Source organism: Bos grunniens, chromosome 13 (assembly GCF_055505025.1).
Source record: "Bos grunniens cultivar Pamir isolate PY7600 chromosome 13, Bosgru_T2T1.0, whole genome shotgun sequence".
Classification (NCBI taxonomy): Eukaryota; Metazoa; Chordata; class Mammalia; order Artiodactyla; family Bovidae; genus Bos; species Bos grunniens.
In genome coordinates, this window is record NC_141177.1 from 73,299,530 (window position 1) to 73,324,581 (window position 25,052).

At 39.7% G+C, this 25,052-nt stretch overlaps 1 protein-coding gene across 3 annotated transcripts in view; it reads left to right on the plus strand.

Annotated features, from left to right (window-relative positions):
- Window positions 1-25,052, plus strand: part of LOC147361240 (ankyrin repeat domain-containing protein 26-like) — an 86,513-nt gene that overhangs the window by 51,674 nt on the left and 9,787 nt on the right. For 2 of the 3 annotated variants that reach the window (XM_086334961.1, XM_086334963.1), the window contains 9 exons: window positions 10,251-10,333; window positions 13,325-13,476; window positions 13,755-13,814; window positions 14,937-15,107; window positions 17,131-17,164; window positions 17,442-17,577; window positions 19,277-19,499; window positions 20,176-20,359; window positions 23,798-24,754. In XM_086334961.1, the coding sequence (XP_086191087.1) occupies window positions 10,251-10,333; window positions 13,325-13,476; window positions 13,755-13,814; window positions 14,937-15,107; window positions 17,131-17,164; window positions 17,442-17,577; window positions 19,277-19,499; window positions 20,176-20,359; window positions 23,798-24,754 (2,000 nt within the window). The remainder of the gene's footprint in view (window positions 1-10,250; window positions 10,334-13,324; window positions 13,477-13,754; window positions 13,815-14,936; window positions 15,108-17,130; window positions 17,165-17,441; window positions 17,578-19,276; window positions 19,500-20,175; window positions 20,360-23,797; window positions 24,755-25,052) is intronic. The other variant, XM_086334962.1, reaches the window with a different exon arrangement.

The following is a 25,052-nucleotide window of genomic DNA, read 5'->3' on the forward strand; positions in this document are numbered from 1 at the left end:
TCTTGTTTTTGTATCCATTCAGCCAGTCTTTGTCTTTTGGTTGGGGCATTCAACCCATTTACGTTTAAGGTAATTACTGATAAGTATGATCCCGCTGCCATTTACTTTATTGTTTTGGGTTCGAGTTTATACACCGTTTTTGTGTTTCCTGTCTAGAGAATATCCTTTAGTATTTGTTGGAGAGCTGGTTTGGTGGTGCAGAATTCTCTCAGCTTTTGCTTGTCTGAAAAGCTTTTGATTTCTCCTTCATACTTGAATGAGATCCTTGCTGGGTACAATAATCTGGGCTGTAGGTTATTTTCTTTCATCATTTTAAGTATGTCTTGCCATTCCCTCCTGGCTTGAAGAGTTTCTTTTGAAAGATCAGCTGTTATCCGTATGGGAATTCCCTTGTGTGTTATTTGTTGTTTTTCCCTTGCTGCTTTTAATATTTGTTCTTTGTGTTTGATCTTTGTTAATTTGATTAATATGTGTCTTGGGGTGTTTCTCCTTGGGTTTATCCTGTTTGGGACTCTCTGGGTTTCTTGGACTTGGGTGATTATTTCCTTCCCCATTTTAGGGAAGTTTTCCACTATTATCTCCTCAAGTATTTTCTCATGGTCTTTCTTTTTGTCTTCTTCTTCTGGAACCCCTATGATTTGAATGTTGTAGCGTTTAATATTGTCCTGGAGGTCTCTGAGATTGTCCTCATTTCTTTTGATTCGTTTTTCTTTTATCCTCTCTGATTCATTTATTTCTACCATTCTATCTTCTAATTCACTAATCCTGTCTTCTGCCTCTGTTATTCTACTATTTGTTGCCTCCAGAGTGTTTTTAATTTCACTTATTGCATTATTCATTATATATTGACTCTTTTTTATTTCTTCTAGGTCCTTGTTAAACCTTTCTTGCATCTTCTCAATCCTTGTCTCCAGGCTATTTATCTGTGATTCCATTTTAGTTTCAAGATTTTGGATCAATTTCACTATCATTATTCGGAATTCTTTATCAGGTAGATTCCCTATCTCTTCCTCTTTTGTTTGGTTTGGTGGGCATTTATCCTGTTCCTTTATCTGCTGAGTATTCCTCTGTCTCTTCATCTTGTTTAAATTGCTGAGTTTGGGGTGTCCTTTCTGTATTCTGGCAGTTTGTGGAGTTCTCTTTATTGTGGTGTTTCCTCACTGTGTGTGGGTTTGTACAGGTGGCTTGTCAAGGTTTCCTGGTTAGGGAAGCTTGTGTCGGTGTTCTGGTGGGTGGAGCTGTATTTCTTCTCTCTGGAGTGCAATGAAATGTCCAGTAATGATTTATGAGATGTCTATAGTTTTGGGGTGACTTTGGGCAGCCTGTATCTTGAAGCTCAGGGCTGTGTTCCTTTGTTGCTAGAGAATTTGTTTGGTATGTCTTGCCCTGGAATTTATTGGCCCTTGTGTGGTGCTTGGTTTCAGTGTCGGTATGGATGCATTTGATGAGCTCCCGTCAATTAATGTTCCTTGGAGTCAGGAGTTCCCTGGAGTCAGGGTTTGGACTTAAGTCTCCTGCTTCCGGTTATCAGTCTTATTTTTACAGTAGTTTCAAAACTTCTCCTTCTATACAGCACCATTGATAAAACATCTACATTAAAGATGAAAAGTTTCTCTACAGTGAGGGTCACTCAGAGAGGTTCACAGGGTTACATGGAGAAGAGAAGAGGGAGGAGGGAGTTAGAGGTGACCCAAATGAGATGAGGTGAATCAATAGTGGAGAGAGTGGGCTAGCCAGTAGTCACTTCCTTATGTGCACTCCACAACTGGACCACTCAGAGATGTTCACGGGGTTATACAGAGAAGAGAAGAAGGAGGAAGGTAACAGAGGTGGCCAGAAGGATAAAAGGGGGGAATGAAAAGGAGGGAGACAGATCCAGCCAGTAATCAGTTCCCTAAGTGTTCTCCACCGTCTGGAACACACAGAATTTCACAGAGTTGGGTAGAGTAGAGAGGGGTTAGGGAGGAGACACAGGCGACCTGGTGGAGAAAAAGGAGAGTCCAAAGGGAGAGAGAGCAGTCAAGCCAGTAATCTCACTCCCTAGTGAAAAATGGGTCCTGAAGATTGGGTCCTTAAAGGTACAAAATTGGTAACAAATACATAAAAGCAAAAATTAAAAATCTAGAGTAGAGTTTGGAATTTCAAAAATATGATGTTAAAGAAAAGAAGAAGGAAAAGAAAGAGAGAAAAAACGAACAAACAAAAACAAACAAGGTCGCGAAAATTATAAAGAAAGTACAGGTACAAAATTGATAACTAATACCAGAAAGCAAAAATTAAAAATCTAGAGTAGAGTTTGGAATTTCAAAAATACGATGTTAAAGAAAAGAAGAAGGAAAAGAAAGAGAGAAAAAACGAACAAACAAAAACAAACAAGGTCGCGAAAATTATAAAGAAAGTACAGGTACAAAATTGATAACTAATACCAGAAAGCAAAAATTAAAAATCTAGAGTAGAGTTTGGAATTTCAAAAATACGATGTTAAAGAAAAGAAGAAGGAAAAGAAAGAGAGAAAAAACGAACAAACAAAAACAAACAAGGTCGCGAAAATTATAAAGAAAGTACAGGTACAAAATTGATAACTAATACCAGAAAGCAAAAATTAAAAATCTAGAGTAGAGTTTGGAATTTCAAAAATACGATGTTAAAGAAAAGAAGAAGGAAAAGAAAGAGAGAAAAAACGAACAAACAAAAACAAACAAGGTCGCGAAAATTATAAAGAAAGTACAGGTACAAAATTGATAACTAATACCAGAAAGCAAAAATTAAAAATCTAGAGTAGAGTTTGGAATTTCAAAAATACAATGTTAAATGATAAAAACTCTCCAGAAAGCAGGAATAGAAGGAACATACCTCAACATAATAAAAGCTATATATGACAAACCCACTGCAAACATTATCCTCAATGGTGAAAAATTGGAAGCATTTCCTCTAAAGTCAGGAACAAGACAAGGGTGCCCACTTTCACCATTACTATTCAACATAGTTTTGGAAGTTTTGGCCACAGCAATCAGAGCAGAAAAAGAAATAAAAGGAATCCAAATTGGAAAAGAAGAAGTAAAACTCTCACTATTTGCAGATGACATGATCCTCTACATAGAAAACCCTAAAGAGTCCACCAGAAAATTACTAGAAATAATCAATGACTACAGTAAAGTTGCAGGATATAAAATCAACACACAGAAATCCCTGGCATTCCTATACACTAATAATGAGAAAACAGAAAGAGAAATTAAGGAAACAATTCCATTCACCATTGCAACGGAAAGAATAAAATACTTAGGAATATATCTACCTAAAGAAACTAAAGACCTATATATAGAAAACTATAAAACACTGGTGAAAGAAATCAAAGAGGACACTAATAGATGGAGAAATATACCATGTTCATGGATTGGAAGAATCAATATAGTGAAAATGAGTATACTACCCAAAGCAATTTATAGATTCAACGCAATCCCTATCAAGCTACCAACAGTATTCTTCACAGAGCTAGAACAAATAATTTCACAATTTGTATGGAAATACAAAAAACCTCGAATAGTCAAAGCGATCTTGAGAAAGAAGAATGGAACTGGAGGAATCAACCTACCTGACTTCAGGCTCTACTACAAAGCCACAGTTATCAAGACAGTATGGTACTGGCACAAAGACAGAAATATTGATCAATGGAATAAAATAGAAAGCCCAGAGATAAATCCACGCACATATGGACACCTTATCTTCGACAAAGGAGGCAAGAATATACAATGGATTAAAGACAACCTCTTTAACAAGTGGTGCTGGGAAATCTGGTCAACCACTTGTAAAAGAATGAAACTGGACCACTTTCTAACACCATACACAAAAATAAACTCAAAATGGATTAAAGATCTAAACGTAAGACCAGAAACTATAAAACTCCTAGAGGAGAACATAGGCAAAACACTCTCCGACATACATCACAGCAGGATCCTCTATGACCCACCTCCCAGAATATTGGAAATAAAAGCAAAAATAAACAAATGGGACCTAATTAACCTTAAAAGCTTCTGCACATCAAAGGAAACTATTAGCAAGGTGAAAAGACAGCCTTCAGAATGGGAGAAAATAATAGCAAATGAAGCAACTGACAAAAAACTAATCTCAAAAATATACAAGCAACTCCTACAGCTCAACTCCAGAAAAATAAACGACCCAATCAAAAAATGGGCCAAAGAACTAAATAGACATTTCTCCAAAAAAGACATACAGATGGCTAACAAACACATGAAAAGATGCTCAACATCACTCATTATCAGAGAAATGCAAATCAAAACCACTATGAGGTACCATTTCACACCAGTCAGAATGGCTGCGATCCAAAAGTCTATAAATAATAAATGCTGGAGAGGGTGTGGAGAAAAGGGAACCCTCTTACACTGTTGGTGGGAATGCAAACTAGTACAGCCACTATGGAGAACAGTGTGGAGATTCCTTAAAAAACTGGAAATAGAACTGCCTTATGATCCAGCAATCCCACTGCTAGGCATACACACTGAGGAAACCAGAAGGGAAAGAGACACGTGTACCCCAATGTTCATCGCAGCACTGTTTATAATAGCCAAGACATGGAAGCAACCTAGATGTCCATCAGCAGATGAATGGATAAGAAAGCTGTGGTACATATACACAATGGAGTATTACTCAGCCATTAAAAAGAATACATTTGAATCAGTTCTAATGAGGTGGATGAAACTGGAGCCTATTATACAGAGTGAAGTAAGCCAGAAGGAAAAACATAAATACAGTATACTAACGCACATATATGGAACTTAGAAAGATGGTAACAATAACCCGGTGTACGAGACAGCAAAAGAGACACTGATGTATAGAACAGTCTTATGGACTCTGTGGGAGAGGGAGAGGGTGGGAAGATTTGGGAGAATGGCAATGAAACATGTAAAATATCATGTAGGAAACGAGTTGCCAGTCCAGGTTCGATGCATGATGCTGGATGCTTGGGGCTGGTGCACTGGGACGGCCCAGAGGGATGGTATGGGGAGGGAGGAGGGAGGAGGGTTCGGGATGGGGAACACATGTATACCTGTGGCAGATTCATTTTGATATTTGGCAAAACTAATACAATTATGTAAAGTTTAAAAATAAAATAAAATTGGAAGAATAAAAAAAAGAAAAAAAAATGAAAAAAAAAAAATACAATGTTAAAAAAAAAAAAAAAGAAGAAGAAGAAGAAAAATAAAGAGAGAAAACAAACAAACAAATACGAACAATGTCACAAAAATTATAAAGAAAATACAGGTACAAAATTGATATCAAATACCAAAAAGCATAAATTAAAAATCTAGAGTAAAGTTTGGAATTTCAGATATACAATGTTATATAAAAGAAGAAGAGAAAGAAACAGAGAAGGAAAAAAAAAAAAAAAGTCAGAAATTATATAAAAAAAAAAAAAACTATAGGTACAAAATTGATAAAATATACCAAAAAGTGAAAATTAAAAATCTAGAGTAGAGTTTGGAATTTCAAAAATACAATGTTAAAGAAAAGAAGAAAAAAACAAAAACAAAAACAAACAAAAAACAAGGTCAAAAAATTATAAAATATATATATATGAAGTTTGCTGAAGAAGAAAAAAATAGGGTCTTTTTTTTTTTTTTTTGCAAAGTAATAGGTTATAAAAGTGAAATTTAAAGGAACAATAGAGGACTTAAAAAAATTTTTTTTTAATTAAAAAAAAAAAAGGAAAGAATGATCGTAAAAATAATAAAAATATATCTAGGACTTTTTTGGGTTTTTTTGTGGGTGTTGTGGGTTCAGTTCATTTTTGGCTAGTTCCTTGGTCAGATTTATATTTCTCAAGATAGGCCCCTTCCTATGTAGTCCGTAGTAACCACAGGGTTTTGATCTATTGCCTGTAGCTTCCAAGGCGTTTCCCTCTGTTATATCTTCTTCTGTTTGCTAGTCTCTTCAGTATCTGGTTTCCGCCCTGACACAAAGGGCACGGTGGAGGACACTTTTTTTTCTTTTTTTTTTTTTTTAGGCTTACTTGTTCAGTCGCGCTGTGGGGAGGGAGGGAGGGATGCTGCAAACAAATAACACTGGCGTGGGCTCGCAATGCCTCAGCCACCCTGGGTCTGCCCCTGCTCACGGCGCATGTAGCCTCCCTGTCCACACTGCTCGGACTCTAGGTTGTTCCGCCGGGAACAATCCGAGGCTGGCCCTGGGCTGCATGCACCTCCCAGGTCCAAGCCGCTCAGGTTCAGGCACTCGGGTAGTCCTCAGAGGCGCAGACTCAGTTGGGCCTGCGTTTTGTGCTCTTCCCAGGTCCGAGCAGCTCAGGTGATGAGGTGTTTGGCGAGCGCCAATGCTGCGACTTATCGCCTCCCCGCCACTCGGTTATCTGGGTGTTAAAACCGGCGCACCTTCTCAGGCAGATGTTGACCGTCCAGACCCCCAAGAAGTTTTAGTTAGCAAAGAAGCCTGCTTACAGTTTTATAGATAATGTCTCTCTGGGGCTGCGATTGCCCCCTTCCGGCTCTGGCTGCCTGTCACCGGAGGGGGAAGATCTGCAGCCGGCTATCTCTGTTCAGTCCTTTGTTCCGTGCGCGGGCCTGGCGGTCTTAGGTTAGGGCTGGCTTTTCGCGTGGTAGATATCCCACAGTCTGGTTTGCTAGCCCAAATTATTTCGCTCAGATAGTGCTCAGGGTATTCAGGCCAGATTCTTACTCTCAGTGATGCAGCCCACGCCGCGCCTCCCTGCCCAGCCCCGGCTTGCTAATGGCGGATGCAGGCGTCTGCGCTGCTTCTCCGCTGGGGGAGTTACCGTAGGGCTCACAATCTGCGAGTTTTAATTGTTTATTTATTTTTTCTCCCTGTTATGTTGCCCTCTGTGCTTCCAAAGCTCGGCACAGATTCGGCAGTGAGAAGGTTTCCTGGTGTTTGGAAACTTCTCTCTTTTTAAGATTCCCTTCCCGGACGGAACTCCGTCCCTCCCTCTTTTGTCTCTTTTTTTTTGTTTTTAATATTTTTTCCTACCTCCTTTCGAAGAGTTGGGTTGCTTTTCTGGGTGCCTGATGTCCTCTGCCGGCATTCAGAAGTTGTTTTGTGGAATTTACTCGACGTTTAAATGCTCTTTTGATGAATTTGTGGGGGAGAAAGTGTTCTCCCCGTCCTACTCCTCCGCCATCTTGGCTCCTCCCCCCTGGAGAAGACTCTTGAGAGTCCCTTGGACTGCAAGGAGATCCAACCCGTCCATTCTAAAGGAGATCAGCTCTGGGTGTTCTTTGGAAGGAATGATGCTAAAGCTGAAACTCCAGTACTTTGGCCACCTCATGCAAAGAGTTGAGTCAGTGGAAAAGACCCTGATGCTGGGAGGGAGTGGGGGCAGGAGGAGAAGGGGACGACAGAGGATGAGATGGCTGGATGGCATCACTGACTTGATGGACATGAGTCTGAGTGAACTCTGGGAGTTGGTGATGGACAGGGAGGCCTGGCGTGCTGCAATTCATGGGGTCACAAAGAGTCGGACACGACTGAGCGACTGAGCTGAACTGAACTGAAGAGTTCACAAGGGAGGTTGGTATAAAGGAGTGCTGTATCACTTAAAAGCAGTATACAGAAAGTCAATTCTGATTCTACTCGGATGCCCAGTCTATTGAGTAACCACGTCTAATAATGTGTTGTCCATAAATACTAGTTAATGCCCTTAATCAGTCATACGGTCAGGACTATGGTAAGAAGTCATCCACTGTTTCTTTTTCCACTCCTGTACTTTTTTCTTTTCTATCCTCACCTTGCATTTACAGAATATTCTCAGTTATCTCCTAGAATAGTGACTACAGGCTCTAAACTCAACATGTTTTGTCTTTTTTTCTTTTAATCTATACAACTGAGTCGTTTGCTCTTGTTTCTCTGTGAGCTTGGTAGGTCCAGGAAAAACAAATTCAAATAAAATGCCTACATGAGTCCCTTCAACACTGGACGATGTGAGGTAGGAAAAGTACAAAATAGATAGAAGCCACTTCAATCAGTTCATGTTGATCATTTTTTTTCAGTCAATACATTTTATAAAGCAACGAGCAGTACCTACTCCTTCAGGGTCCCTGGATTTGTACATTTATTGGTTTCTTAAAGATTTATTCTATACTGTACCCTGAAAATTTTATATCCTAAATTTTTCTGTAAACATTCCCTGAGTTCAGGCCTGCATCACCTTGTTATTCCCAGTATTAATTCCTTCAGATTCGTCTTCCTCCGGTTATTCGTGTGCCTTTCAGATTCCTCCCTCCCATGGTGTTTAGAGTCACCAATCTCAAAAGCACACGTGACCATGAGGCACTCTGAGTCACGTTAATGTCTAGACCTCTTAAGGCACCGCTGATGCTCTCACAGTCTGACTTCTGCCTGACCCTCTGTCTCTAGCCCTTTCAGTCCTTTGCTCTAGAATTCTGAACTGCTGCTGGCGCCCTCGTCACTTGTCCCTGTTGTTGTTCAGTCGCTCAGTCCTGTCTGATTCTATGCGGCCCCATGGACCGCAGCACACCAGGCTTCCCTGTCCTTCACCATCTCCCAGCGCTTGCTCAACTCACGTTCATGGAGTCGGTGATGCCATCCAAACATCTCATCCTCTGTCATTCCCTTTTCCTCCCGACTTCAACCTTTCCCAGCATCAGGTTTCTAATGAGTCAGCTCTTTGAATCCAGTGGCCGAAGTAATGGAGCTTCAGTGCCAGCGTCAGGCTTTCCAATGAATGTTCAGAACTGATTTTGTTTAGGATTGACTGGTTGGATCTCCCTGCAGTCCAAGGGACTGTCATGAGTCTTTTCGAACACCACAGTTGAAAAGCATCAGTTCTTCGGTGCTCAGTCTTCTTTTTGGTCCAACTCTCATATCCATACATGACTACTGGAAAAGGCTTTGCTTTGACTAGATGGACCTTTGTCAGCAAAGTAACGTCTTTGCTTTTTAATATGCGAAGTTTGTCATACCTATATCTTTTCTTCCAAGGAGCAGGTGTCCTTTAATTTCACGACTGCAGTCACCATCTGCATTTCTTTTGGAGCCCAAGAGAATAAAGTCTGTTTCTGTTCTCATTGTTTCCTATCTCTTTGCCACAAAGTGATGGGACTGGATGCCATGACCTTCATCAGTCCCAGCCCTTCACTTTGGACAGATATCTACCCTGTGGTGTGTGTGCTTCTCTCCCCATCTTGCTACAGCCTGAAATGCTCTCCCTCTTGTGCCTTCTGTTCCCTTGAACTGTGTAAGTCTGCACTCAGGCATTATCTCTAGAAAAGCCATCCCTGACACATTTTTCTACATTTTTCGTTAAACTCCGGTGTCTAGTACTGAGCGTAAACCCAAGAAATAATTATTGAATAAGAGACACTGGGGCTCTGTATCAACCTAGAGGGGTGGGATGGGGAGGGAGATGAGAAAGAGGTTCAAAAGGGGCGATATATGTGTACCTATGGCTGATTCATTTTGAGCTTTTACAGAAAACAACAAAATTCTGTAAAGCAGTCATCCTTCAATAAAAAAATAAATTAAAAAAAAAAACACGATATATACCGAGGTGACTTTTAAGAGTTTGTCCTCTGCAGCCTAGGAGCCAAGAGGATAGACATGTAAAGAAATAATTTACAGTCCAGATCTATATCTATCACTAGGAAAATCTAGAAAGATACACTAGAAAAATCTTTAAAGTACTAAGGTAGCTACAAGGAAAGGCATACCTCTTTATCAGGGGAAAGATGGCAGTAATTAAAGACAACTTCACAAAGCAGGTTGAGCCTTAAAAGATGAAAAGTAATTTGTCAGAAGAGTAGAGGGAAGCATTTCAGATGAAGGAACTGATAAAAGCTAAAAAGTAAGAGGAATTTTATAAACCATGAATAATGTTGCAGTTGATGCTTGGCGTGTTGTTAAAAAGGTCCTGTTATGAAGTAGAGAAGAGACTGTATGGTGACTTTATATGTCTGTCCTGTATTTTGTTTGGTTTCTGATTGTCTTGTTCACTGATGTTTGGATCAATCTGTGACTGAATCTTTGAGCTGTTTGTGTGCCTGTAACCTGGTGACATCTGGTATTTCCCAAATGGTTTGTTGAAGTTTTTAGGTCATTGGAAGTAGTTCTTAAAGAAGTAAATATTCAGCTGAAGATTAAGATTGATTTAATCTGTCATTTCATACAATGTTTTAGATCTATGTTTTAAATGAGGATTATGTCTTTTATCTAAACATTCTAAGTAATTTTAACTAAACATGCAGATCTGTCAAGAGAACGAGACTGGGAAATGATAACAGAGGAAGAACAAGAAAAACTTGATGAAGATGAGAATAACCATGCACAGGTATGTAAAACTGTAAATTTCAATTTCTGGTGTAGTACTGTATGAGAAAATGTGTATCAAACAAGGCAAGTTAGAATGGAAAGATAAGTTAAAACCCATCACAAATGAGTTAAAGCTGAAGTTCAGTGAAATTTTGTGAGGAATACCAAATTACCGTTTCTCCTGAGGAAGATCCACTACGTGATAACCCTAAAGAAGGAGCAAACCAAAAGGAAATATCTCCTAATCTCACAAATAATATACCTGATTGTGAGGAAAAAGATGCATTTGGAGTATCTGTCTCTCTAGTATTCCAAGCATTTCCTGAACAAAAAGAACCCAGTCTCAAAAATGTTTTTCTGTGGTCTGTAAACTCTGGGTCCCTTGGATAGACTTGTCGGTCATCTTCAAAGCTTTGTTTCCCTGAAAATAAAGTAGACGTTGAAAATTATCAACTAGACGTTGAACATGTGTTTAGGAAAATTGAGGAGAGTTTTTATAATGATACAGAAAATAAAAAAGTAGAGGAGCCGGTAGTTATATTCGAAGTGAAAGACCAAGAGATTGATATGCAAATGTCACAAAATATGAGGCAAGATCCCACTAATCGGAAATGAGACACAGGACAGGCATGTCATTCTAGTCTGTGGCTTGTCTACCCTGGTAAGATGAAACATATAATTCAAATAAAAATTCACATTCCCCTTGCTGTTGTTAGAATGCTGATCTGAAGAATAAAGCAATACAGGACTGGTTCCAGAAGCCACTGCATGCGGATAATTGCAGTACTAGTGACAATAAAAGCATGGAACCCAAATTAGAAAATGGGAATTCTTCTCCACCTAATAGTCATGGCGCATCTGCAGTGTATGTAAATGAAGGATTAGAGAAGGATATGCAGAGGTTTAAGAAGGAAATAGACATGTTACAAGTAGAGTTGCTGGCTCTGGAAAAAGAGAAAATTTAACTTCCAAAAGAGTTTCTCATTTTCTCTTGCTTTGGTTTTTCTCTTTCTTGATGATGTGGTCCCTTTTGATTTTCCACTTATGAATAAAGCAGGGTCATCCAAAGAGGTAATTGTGTAGAAATCGATTATTATCTCAATAACAGGAATTCAGGAAACTATTTTCATGGCTTTTGTCCTTCAATCAGTTCTAATATCTAATTCTTCTCCGTCAGTCTTCGTATGGACTGGGAAACTCATTTAGCTATGTACCATGTGGTCTTCTGAGCCAGAATAAGCACCAAGGAAATTGCTTAAGAAGAATAATCAGCTAGGGTTTTGCATCTTTTTTTTTCCCTTTAACTCTGTTGGGTTAAATATAAGTTATATTTCCATAGAATGGGAAGAAAGCACTGACTGAGAGATGGGACATGAGCATGTGTTCCCTCTAATCTCTTCATTGTGGTTGAATACGTGTGATCTTCTCTGCTTTCCGCAATCGCTGGGCACTTAGATTCCCAGCATGGCCGCTTCAGGATCTTTTTAATAACAAATACATGTGCTCCCACATATGCTTTAATCAGCACTCAGATGTTTCTTTTGAGACAGACCTTTCCATTATGTTGTTTACTAAAATGTAGAAGTTTTGACATGTGTGATTTTGTTACATAGGTTGTGTGTGTGTGTGTGTGTGTGTGTGTGAAAGTTGCTCAGTCAGGTCCAACTCTTTGCGAACCCTTGGACTGTAGCCTGCCAGGCTCCTCTGTCCATGGAATTCCCCAGGCCAGAAAGAATACCAGAGTGGCTAGCTGTTCCCTTCTCCAGGGGATCTTCCTAAACCAGGGATCGAACCCAGGTCTCCCGCATTGAAGGTGGATTCTTTAATGTTTGAGCCACCAGGGAAGCCCACAGGTAGAATAAATCCTGAGCAAAAAAGGAAAAAAAAAATTAAGTGTTTACCTACAAAGGAGAAGACTGAGTTCTGAGATGCTGTGAGATTTTTCTTCTTCAGTAATAGGTTTTTTTAAATTGTTTGTTTGCTCTTTTGTGTAAGAGGTGCTTTGACTGAGTTTGAACAACAAACAAAAAGACACAAAAAAGAAACAAAAAAACTCTATGTGTTCTCCTGTTTAAAAAAAAAAAAAAAAAAGGAGATGAGCCCTACCCCCAACTAAAGCATTGAAACTGTGCCAAAGTCACGCTTTTAACTTATCTGATTAATCTGATGAATTCAGTTGGTAATATATAACATTCAACGTTCCAGAATTGTATCATCTCTTTTGGTGCCATAAAATGCTAGGGAGTGCCAGTTTAGGGGCCTTAAACAAAACCTTGAACATTCTTTGATTTTATTGCTGTTTTTGGTAAATAGCAATAAAATTGCTCCTTTCTGTTTGAGGAATTGCCTAGCGGGGCAATGCTAGGTAATTATTTCTATACCCTCTACCTGTAAGGTTTGATGGTTATTGAATGTGGAATTGGGAAGCATTACTTATATTCCAGAATTCCACACTAACTAACAACTCCTCAGTTTCATTCTGCTCCTTGTGTTTTGGTAAACTCTGGTTCATTTAATTTCATAAACACCGTCACTTTTTTGCTATTTCCCAGATCCAAGTGAAAAAAGAACTGTAAAAGGCAGAGGGGAAAGAATAGCTTTAGTGCAGAGAAGAATGTTTCCTTTCTGAGGTGCAAAGGTGTCACATCCTCTCCATCCGGCTGTTTAATGGAAAATCCAGGTAGTAAAGACCAAAGAGGACAGATTTTGTGTCTTTGTCTTTTTATTTCTCTGTCTCTGCCAGTCAGATGGGGAAGACAATATGAATAATTGCATCTTATTAAGAACGCCATTTTTGAAATTCTGGGAATTTTGATTCTTTTCCTCAAACAGAAAGGAGCAGATTTTACAAAGATTTCAGTGACTTGTAAGTGATAAAATTAAAATAAACACAAAAATATTTTTATCACTTAAATTCAGGGTGAGCACTGAGTCGAATAATAAAATTGAAAACAAAGATCTTTATAATCAATACACAGCAATTATTCTTAGTGTCAAACTTCCATTAAAGGTTGAAGAAGAAAAGAAGCACAAAAGCAGTGAAGTGGAAGTATCAGAGAACGTATGCGATGCTGCTGATGAGAGTGGATTGTTTCAGCAGAGAAAGCGTGGAGGAAACAGCAACCAGGAGTTTCCTGCTATGCAGAATGAGGGTTCTGATAGGTAATCCTGTATCAATATTTAGCAGCACGTCCCTTCTTATGTTCCTATAAAATAATTTCTAACTTGAGCTAATGTTTGTGATGTACAGATTTTATATTTTACTAGAGATATGGTTATTTTTAATACTCTTGTCCTTTAGCCTTATTACTAGAGTTCCTTTGTTAACATGCCACCATGGTACATATTAGAGTATTCTGGATTTGACTGCATATTTGCCTTACTCAGTGTGTTGTATATTTAAATGTGTTTTGTCACTAATGAACATCCTTTCATTTCAGTCTGAGGACTTCTCCCAGCGTTTCTCATGAGGCGGGACTAGTGGTGATGAGCTCCCTCAGGTTTGCTTTGTCTGGGACGGTTTTTATTTCTCTTTCATTTCTGAAAGACAGCTTTTCTGAAAAGAGTCCCTTGGCTGGCAGGCTTTTCTCTCCTAGCACTTTGAGTGTGTCCATGGAGGAGGCCAGATTGCTGATGGTGGCGGGAGAGGCCATGAGGCATCAGTTTTTCAGCCGTGAGGCTGCTGTCGCCGCATAATGCGGGTGGTTTAAAAGTGAGCTCTCCTCCCCTGGCCAAATATTTCCTTGGTTTCTTCTTTCATGGCATGTGTGCCTCGTGTCACTTAAAATACCACCTAAATTAAGTGTGGCTTTTTTCTGTGAATTCTCTTTTTCATTTATTTTTGGCTGCCCTGGGTCTTTGCCGCCACAGTGCTTGGGCTTCTCAGTGTGGTGGTTTCTCTTGATGCTGAGCGAGGGCTCTCGGGTGCTGGCCTCAGTAGCCGTGGAGCATGGTTTAGTTGCCCCATGGCACGTGGGATCTCCCCTGACCAGGACTGGAACGCCTGCCCCCTTATTGGCAGGTGGACTCCTAAGCACTGGACCACCAGGGAAGTCCCTAAATTCACCATTATTATATTTAGTAGCAAAATAAAAAAATATAGTGTAAATCTACTTATGGCTCCCACGTCTAAGAGTCAAGGCGCTTAGCCAGGGGACTCCAGGTTTGCAGTGTAGCCCTTGAGGTTCTTCTCAGTGTCTTTCCAGATGCATCTCTCTCCTTTCTTCCATGTATTTTGTGCTCTTCCTTCCAGGTTCCTCGGAAACAACCCAGATGCCCTGTGCCTGATGTTTGTGCTCACACTCGAATCTCCAAGTAGAATGATTTTCTCCCTTTTCTGTTTCTCATGATCTCCTCTCTTCACTTCTTCTGCAAATCCTTCTTTATTTCACTTACCACTTTCATATGTTGTTTTATATATCATATTGTATCATAATCGCATCTGTGTTTGAAGGAAGAATTTGTTTTCTTGCATATGGTTGGTACTCTATAACTCTTTTGTGAATTAATCAATGACTTAAGATGGGTAAGAGTTGGAATTTTATAAGAATTGGGTTTTTTTTTTTTATTCTTTATCAGTTGAATTATCAGAAAACATTGGCTTTTTTGTGGACTTTTTAAAGTAGCGATCCTGGTGTACATAGGAAGGAAGTAAAGAAAAAGAACGATGACAAATGGACACCGGAAGAACATGTGATTGCACCAATATTTGAAAAGACCAATTCACTGACTGGTGGTCTGCTGCACGTGAATGATGACGGCATTTTAAGGGAAGTGGATCAGGGTGATGACAGGTACATTCTCCAGATTCCTTGTTTGTAGGGGAAGAAATGTTAGCACTGAATACTTCTTCTGGAAATACAGCAGCATTATACAGTGCTCAGGCCAAGACAAGAGATTGCTCAACTCTAGTGGACGAACACTGCTGAGAGGTTGAGGTGAGGACCAGTGCCTTTGGCCGGAAGTCATTTCAGTAAATAGTCCCCTTGGAAGTTGGACTGTAACGAATACACAAAAACATTCAGTAGGGAATGTTATTGGGACAGGCAATGAAGAACTGGATGGTAACTGAAGAGGAATGTGGAGTTCACAGGTGTTTCTTGTTTTATGTTAAGAAGGGAGCTTCTAGAATATGTATGCTGTTGGAGGGAGAAGGCAATGGCACCCCACTCCAGTACTCTTGCCTAGCAAATCCCATGGATGGAGGAGCCCCTGGGCTGCAGTCCATGGTGTTGCTAGGAGTCAGACACGACTGAATGACTTCACTTTCACTTTTCACTTTCATGCATGGGAGAAGGAAATGGCAACCCACTCCAGTGTTCTTGCCTGGAGAATCCCAGGGACTGGGGAGCCTGGTGGGCTGCCGTCTATAGGGTCGCACACAGAGTCGGACACGACTGAAGTGACTTAGCAGTAGCAGCAGCATGCTATTGGAAATGAGCCAGCAGAGGGCGTGTTTGTTTAGTTTAGTCTTGTTTGCATTTCCAATACTAGAAAGCTTATTGATTGTAAGACATTATCTTTAAACTATTACATTAAACTAATTGTACATAATACTTCTGTTCCTGTATAGTTTTATGGTAAGGGCTTGTTCATTGGTTCTGAAGTGTAATATTCCTATGTAATGGAATATGCAGATGATTGCTTAAGTTAATTCTATCATATATAGATTTTCAAAAATTACATAATTGTGAATTTACACACACTTAGGCTATACTGAATAGGATATGGTCATTCCTTGATGATTCTAGTTGATAGTAACATGGTGAGTAGCTATGATTTTGTAAGGTGCTCTGAAATATCACATCATATTAACTTCATAGTTGTTTATAGATTCCAGGGAAAAGGGGAAGATTTTGTTTATATTCAACAGAAAAACATTATTAGCAGTCTTTCACATTATTCCTTTTGCGTGATAAAGATCTAAATGACAGAACCCGTGCTTCCTTGACTAAGCATGTCATTAACACATATTGTGTGCTCAATACATCTATGTCAGATGCATGAAGAAACAGCAGAATGGGTGAATGAAGGCCTATTGATGAATTTCTTTACAGAAAACAAAACTGTATTGACAGTAGATTTGCAGGCTTGCCTACCTCTGAAGTCTTTAATTTTTGAGAAATATGTTTTAAGATTCAGAAATCATTATTTATAGCTATAGCTAGATCTGAAATAATCCTATAGATTCATTTGCTATCATATTACTTAAAAAGGCTTTTCAATATTACTTTCTCAGCATATTTTGGAAGAGCCGTGTTGAAGCCAGACCTCCTGGGTTTGAATTCTGGGTCTGTTGGTGGCATGCTGAGTGGGCCTGGGCACGTTCCTCAGCCTTTGTGTGCTCCATTTCTTCCTGTACCCATCTCCCAGAATGACTGTGGGGATGAAAATGCCTTTAGGACATGGCAAGTGCTTCTAATAATGCATGGCTGATGCATAAGACGTCCTCCAGAGCTAATATCTTGGTTATTCAAATGGGTTTCTTTCTTAGAAGACTGAAGGAATACCTCCCAGATAGGTTGTATTGCCATAAAAGTTAGCTCTTCTGGAAAAGGACAGGTGCAAAAACACTGGTATAGTTTCCTATCATACAACGCAAGTAACTTTATGTTTTTCCTTTTCCTTGGATCTAACTAATGCTTTATTAATATTACTGATATATTTTCTGTGTCCTTTAATGCTGCTCTTATTTATTTCTGCATCCTTTATAGACAATTACTTGCCAATGCAAAGAGTTTATATGAAAAAGTTTAGGTATTGTTTATATTTTTGAATATTTAATATTAGCCTGAAAAGAATCATTTGTTCTTTTAGGCCTGCAAGGAAAACACCGTATGAAAAGAAGAAGGTATAGTAAAAAAAAATGAACTTTCAAAAACATTATCCTTGTCGAAAATACTCTGTCACAGGAGTAGTGGTAAAATAGGAAATCTTCCTTTGTTGTAGAGAAGTTTACCTTGAACACATCATTCAGAAACACTGTTGCTAAAGTTATGCTTTTGATAAAAATCTCTTCTTTTAAGAAATGTCTGTTTTTGTTTTGTACAGAGTTTTATCACCTCTGTACACTTGGTATATTTATGCATATTTTAAGGACATTGTGAAACAGTATTGTTTACGTGTAGGTCAAAGAACAAATTAATTACGAGAATGACCTGGATGACTTAACTCAGTCGTCTGAGACTGTTTCTGAGGATGGCGATGGGCTTTACTCTACGAATTCCCCGTTGGAAGTAGAACCTCTCGACGTGGGGCTTAAAGGTAGGACTGCAGTGTAAATGTTAACGGAAAGCCTGTCTGTGTGTCGAGGAGTGATATATGCACACCTTGTCAGTCTGCTCTAGAGCCAGGGATATGCTACAGTGCTGTGCGTCCCAGAAGTTTGTTTTGCGTTAAAAGGGCATGAACGTGAGTGTATACTCTGAGCCACAGGCCTATGATCCTTCTCACTCACTGTACCTTCTGTTGACTCTTCTTTCCTGTGCCCCCACCCACGGTCAGGTCAGCATCATTTTCCTCCTAGAGTCTCTGAAATACTCTCAGGACTTCTTTCCCTGCCACTCCACCTGGCAGAACCTCGGTCTGCATAGCAACTGTAATTATTGCCTATTTGTAAACATTCAGGTCTCATCATGCTACCCCCTTGCTTCAAGCCCTACTGTTGCCTCTCTTTGCTGTGTGGTTAAAGGTCACAATTGTGTGGTTCCATCTGGTTTGAGTTTTCACCCTTCTTTCTACATGAATTCTAGAATCAGCTTGTCAGTTCCCTAAAATGTCTGCTGGTCTTAACATTTTCATTTTCTTTCAGTTCAAAATACTTTGTTATTTTCTCTTTTCATTACCTCTTTGATCCAAGGGTTATTTAGATCTGTGTGACTTAGTTTCCAAATATTGAGAGTTTTCCAGAGATCCTTCTGTGCTCTTGCTTCTCATGATGTGTTAGGTGCATCCAGAGGGGCCCTGGGGCTAGGGCTGATTATTTCCTGCCTTGGAGGCCAGACCTTGCTGACTACCCTGTTCATTCTGCTGGTACCTAGGAGTTTTTCCAGCCTGACTCATGAGAATAGATAGAATTCCTGGGACTGAGTGAGCACCAGTCACAAGTTCCTGTAGTCTTTTCAGATGGTTTCTCCCTGGTCTCAAGTGGTTTCTCCCACATGGGCACTGTTCATTCCTCTGCTGAATACCCGAGGGGCTCCTCCTCAGATCTCCAGGGTCCTTTTTCTCTCTGTCCCACTCTCTCCTCTCCCGGTTCTGATTTGTGATCTCTGCCCACTTTGGTTTCACCAGACTGTCAGCTTCATCACCTCCTGTCAGGGAGTCTGGCTGACTCAGCTTCTGTTCCTTCTCCCCGTGTTGGGGCCTAGAAATTCTCTCCAGGCGGTGAGCTGGGGCGTTCCTTAGGCTAACCTGGTGTGTTTCCGGGATCATTGTCCTTCACTGCCTGAAGTCCTTTGTCATGAAATCATTGTTTAATGTATTTTGTCAGCGTTGTTTTTGCTCGCTCCACTCAGGAAGGTAAATCAGTAGCTGTTCACTCTGTCTTGGTTAAAAACATATGGCAGCTGGAGACTGTCCACAGGGTTGCTCTTCCTACTCCACTTACTACTTCCTGCTCATCCTTCATTTCTCAGTGTGACAGCTCTTCCCCAGGGAAATCTTTCCTGGACCCAGTCTATGTCAAGTTCTGTTATGTGATCATAGAACTCTCTTTTCTTAGAGTATCTATCTGAGTTCATAATTATTTTATTTGTCTTTCTCTTCTACTAGACTTCAAGCTAAACAAGAGCCAGGGGCATCTGTTTTATCTGCAGAGCTTAGAATAATGTCTTCCAATTATAGACACTTAATACTTGTTCAGTGCGTGGATGAGTGAACGTGAAAGGCACAGTCCTTTATACTCAAAAATTACTCACATAATTTTTTTTTTGTTTCTGTCTTTGTTTTCTTCATCATGCAGATTCTGTTGGCTTGTTGAAAATTCAAGATACAGTTCTTTCGCATGAAAGATTAGTAGGTTTTCAAAGAAGCCAAAGAAGCCATTGTGAACTACTTAGAGGAGAATTTTACAGAATGAAAAGTAAGGTTCGTGGGCTACAGAAAGAGCTGTCAGAAACCAAAGAAGTAAAGTCACAGTTAGAGCATCAGAAAGTGGAGTGGGAACGAGAGCTCGGCAGCTTGAGGTACTGTACATCTCGCTTTTAAAGAAATATGTGAACTGTTGTTTCCTTTAATACTGCAGAGACGTAGACGTGTTATAAGGACTAACTTATCCTCTAGGATTTTACAGGGGAGAAAGTGTCACTAGTATTGTGGAGTGTGAAATTCTTGGAAATAATATGGCAGGTTCTTAACAGTGAATGCTTCTAATAATGTATGTTTTTCCAAATCATCATTTTCATGACCATAAAGAAGTCCACCATAATGGAAACCTTATTAATTATTTAGCAAATTGATTTTGGTTGTTTTTCACTTTTCTGTATTCTATTTAATACTGCAGGGAACACCTTTTCTATAAATTCATGTCTACCTTTCTAATTATTTAATAATATCGTATTATTTGGTTAAAGTATGAGAACTGAAAAAAGGTCTGTGATCTATATTTCTAAACTATTCTTAGGAAAGTTTATATTATTTTACATTCCCACCTGCAGATGTATAAAGTAGCCATTTTTCTCAAGAGAAAATGAAAACAATTGTTTTATTCCTAACCCTCTGTCTGCAAACAGTGACCATTATTAAGTGCTTTTCATTGTATTCCCCCACGTCTACTATTTTAAACATTGTGAAGAGGGAACAAAAGTTATTGCAGCAGTGAATAATCTCATGATTTTCTAAGAAGAGCTTTAAATTTTGCAGAGTCACCTTAAAGCAAGAAGAAGAGAATAGAAGAAATGCCAATATGTTATGTGAAAAAATGATGGAGCATTTAAGAAGAAAAGAAGACGAATATAGTAAAGAAGTTGAAGTGAAACAGCAACTAGAACTCACTTTCCGAGCAGTAGAAGTAAAACTGAAGACTGAGAGAAATAATCTGAATCAGGTAGAGTAATCTTTGGTGAAAACTTCAAATTTCTAACACTATTTCATCAATATTATTTATAATACCCCCTTTTTAAAAAATACCATTTTATTTAGTGTTGTACCATTTATTTTGTGTCATTTTGTTTAGTGTTACAGGACATTTTAGGTTAATTGTTAAAAACAAAAGAAAAGAAATTCAAAATTCCCAAAGTAACAAGGCTAGAAATAAGAATTGTATGATCCTGACATGCTGGGTGCGCTTTTTCGAGCAGAGGGAGGAAGAGGTCACGTCAGTAGCTCACACAATAGATCCTGAGAAACCACAGGGTTGAGAATGGTGTAGAAACTGGAGGTTAAGCTCTCAGCCCACCTCAGGCAACAGATCCTTCTGCCTTGAGGGACTGTTGGTGAGTGAATAGGTCTAGAAGAGAAGGGGCACTGGAAGGGACCATCGTGCCTAATTTTACATCAAGTTGCCTCTGGCCTTCGGTCTGGCAGGTGGCTGAGGGTCGTGGACCCCCCTCCCTCTGGACCCCCCTCCCTCTGTGCCCGTCAGCCCTCCAGGCCACATGTCCCATGAACAGCTCAGAGCTGGCTCCAGCTTTCCCAGCTGCGTTCTCCCTCACAGCAGAGTCCTCAAGGACAGGTGTTAACTGACATCCTCAAGAGGTGCAGGAATTTTTTTCCAGCAGTTGGTAGACACCAGACCCTCTTGAAGTTGGTTGTCCTTCATTTTGCAGAGTTCTCAAGTGGCATCTCAGAGCAGAGGAATTTGCTCCCACACCGAAATCTGTCTCAAACATGGACTGGGTCCCATCCCCGAGGTCCTAGCAGTAGATCTCCCACAACGAAAAGCTCTCGGGAAGAGCTCGGGAAAGTAGTATTTGTAATTCAGATCCATTTGTCTAGAGCAGTCAGGTAGTGACAGAGGATGGCCTCATCCAAGGAGAGGCCTCTAATATTTTCTATAGGAATTGATCTCAAATCTTTTGTGACTATCTCAGAGGAGCCAGGACCCTGATTGTGGTTTAGGCAAGGAAGACCACGTGTGGTCCCCCATCGACTGCGCTGCCCGACCAAGTCCCTCTGCCTTGGAGTGAATGTATCTGTCCCTCCATGCACGTCATCACCTTCAGTGTCTGAATCAGAGTCCGTTCTTGGCTCCACTGTCATTTCTTTAATATCCTGTCAACGACCTTTTCACATCATTTACTGGTTTTCATTTTGTAAAAACTGCGACATCAGTTGTAAAAACACTTTTGAACACTTTAAAAAGTTGTTTCTTTAGAACAACTTATAAAAGTGCCCCCCTAACCCCCCCCACACACCAAGGCGGGGGCGGGGGGGAAACTCTTGCTACTAATAATAGATATTCTGGGTTTTGGTAATGATTTCACTTCCTCGATTGATCATTAGGTTAGTTTCTCACTTCCCTGATGGTAAGGAGGAAACTATAGGCAGTTCAGAGACCACATTTTGTGTGTCATTCTTCTGCTTGTGAGAAAATGAGTACTCTGTTCTGTGAGTGTCCTGTTTCAGTACAAAGAACTTTTGAAAACAGTGATAGATATGCCATAATATATATTTAGTGATAGTTATTAAGTGTTTTTCATTGTATTTTCCCCGTCTTACTATTTTAGACATTATGGAGAGATACTGAAAGTTATTGCTGCAGCAAATAATATCATAGTTTTCTAAGAGCTTTCTAAATTTTACCTTATTTACCATTAGTGTATGTACCATGAATGAAATAGGAAGCTTATTTTGTATTGATATGTTTGTACTAGAAACATGTGGTTTGATTAAGACGACTAGTAGAGTCCAAAGACCTGGCGAAAAGGCTGCAGCTTACTCAGATTTTTAACTTTTTCCTTTCCAGAATCATTATAGCTAATGAGTTAATTAATGTTTGTAGAACTGCTTAATACAGTTGTCAATAGGTGTAATTCTTGTAATTGCCTATTAAAATGTTAGAAGGTAGCATATTCTCAAGGAAAAACTTTTTGTACAAAATGTAGTCTATTTATACAGAGTTAAGGCTCTTACTGTGAAGTAGATGTATAGGAGGTATCAGATGCAGTGTTTATAAACCTAGCAAGTGGTGGTGTTTATTGAATTATAGTTGATTAACAATATTCTGTTAGTTTCAGGTATACAGCACAGTGATTCAGATATATATGTACATGTGTGCGTGTATATTATATAAATGGGGCTTCCCTGCTGGTTCAGACTGTAAAGAATCTGCCTGCAATGCAGGAGACCTGGGTTCAGTCCTTGGGTTGGGAAGATCCCCTGGAGAAGATGGAGAAGGCAATGGCACCCCACTCCAGTACTCTTGCCTGGAAAATCCCAAGGGCAGAAGAGCCTGGTAGGCTGCAGTCCATGGGGTCGCTAAGAGTCAGACACAACTGAGCGACTTCACTTTCACTTTTCACTTTCATGCATTGGAGAAGGAAATGGCAACCCACTCCAGTGCTCTTGCCTGGAGAATCCCAGGGATGATGGAGTCTGGTGGGCTGCCATCTATGGGGTCACAGAGTCAGACACGACTGAAGTGACTTAGCAGTGGCAGCGGCAGCCTGGAGAAGGAAATGGCTACCCACTCCAGTATTCTTGCCTGGGAAATTCCATGGACAGAGGAGCCTGGCAGGCTATATAGTCTACAAGGTCGCAAAGACTCGGACATGACTCAGTGACTAATACACATACACACTCACTCACACACACGCTCACATGTACACACATATTCCGTTTCAGATTCTTCTTGCAGCATATTAAGTGTAGTTCCTTATGTTGTACAGCAGATCTCTGTTGGTTATTTAATATCTACTAGTGTGTATATGCTAATCCCAACATCCTAATATATCCCTCTCCTACCCCGCTTTCCCCTGTGGTCACTATAAGTTTGTTTTCTGTGTCTATGAGTCTCTTTCTGTTGTGTGAATAAGTTCATTTTAGAGTCTACATATAAGCAGTATAATACTTGGCTTTGTCTGACTTACATCACTTAGGGTGATAAAGTCTAGGTCCATGCCTGTTGCTGCAAATAGCATTATTCCATTCTTTTTTATGGCTTACTAGTTTTCCATTATATAAATATTCCACGTCAGATGCAATTTTTAAGTGCAATCAGATCTATGAATCTTTTATTTGAAGCCTTCTGGGTTTGTTGTAGTTCAGAGAGAAGCCTTTCCAGTTCTGAGCTTGTTGAAAAGTCTCTTGGGATTTCTTTTTGACTTTCGTGGATTCGTTGTCTTCCATTAAATTTTTGAACCTTTGGGAATTTATGCTGGTATAAAGTCTGAGGATTGTATTGAACCTTATTTGTTCCTGTTGGAGACACACTTGGTGCAGTCTTTTCATTGTATAAACATACAAGTTAGTCTTTCATTTCAGAGGAAATCATGGAATGTCACTTTACTGAGTACTAGCTAAACATCTCCTTTGTTTCACTTAGGTTTCTGATAGTTGTGAAAAAGCAAAAGACCTGTTGCGCAAAAACCACATGCTGCAGGAGGAAATTGCCATGCTAAGACTGGAGAGAGATGCGCTGAAAAATCAGCACCGGGAAAAGGAAGAGAACTATTTTGAGGACATTGAAATTCTCAAAGTAAAGAATGATGACTTTCAAAAGACAATAAAACTGGATGAGGAAATGTTAACAAAGACTATATCCCACTATACAGGCCAGCTTAATGCTCTGACAGCTGAGAATGCAATGCTAAACTCTAAGCTGGAGAACGAAAAAGAAAGCAAACAAAGACTGGAAACGGAAGTGGAATCCTACTGTTCCAGACTGGCTGCTGCCTTACACGATCGTGATCAAAGTCAGACATCAAAAAGAGACCTGGAACTTGCCTTTGGGAGAGCAAGAGACGAGTGGTTATGCTTGCAGGACAAAATGAAGTCCGATGTGGCTAATCTAAAAGATAACAACGAGATGCTTTCCCAGCAACTATCTACAGTGGAAAGTAAATTCAATAAGCTGAAAATCAAGCTGCATCACACGAGACATGATCTTAGAGAAAAGACTTTGATGTTAGAACATGTCCAGAGAGACCTACACCAAGCAGAGGGTCAAAAGCAGGAAATTGAACACGTGTATCGGAACCAACAAGGCAGAGTGAATACATACCTTGGAAAGCAGGAATCCTTAGAGGAGAGATTATTTCAACTCCAGAGTGAAAACATGTTGCTCCGACAGCAACTGAACGATGCGGGAAACAGAGCCGACAGTAGAGAGAAGATGATCATTAGCATCCAAGACCAGTTTCAGCAGATCGTGAGAGAACTTCAGGCCGAACGTGAGAAACAAGGTCTGATGCTGGAGGAACGAAACAAGGAGTTAGTCAAGGAATGTAATCATTTAAAAGAGAGAATGTGTCAGTACGAAAATGAGAAAGCAGAAGGAGAAGTGAGTATCCAGAAGGAGAAGTATCTCAGACTTCCTGAAAGAAAGTTCAAAGTGATTCTTGATTCTGGGTAAATGTTGAATCTAGTTGAATATAAAAAATACACAGGCTGTGAATCTATGGTCTCTAAACCAGCCTAAAAGCACACCTTGTATCCAGCAAATAAAAATTAGACCGAAGAAATCCTTTACTTTGAATAGGGACATTGTGTTGTTTATGAAATGCTAAGAGATTTAGTTCTAAATTGTTAACGTAGACAGGTACTAGTAATCTACTCTTTATTAAGGTAATAATTTTAAT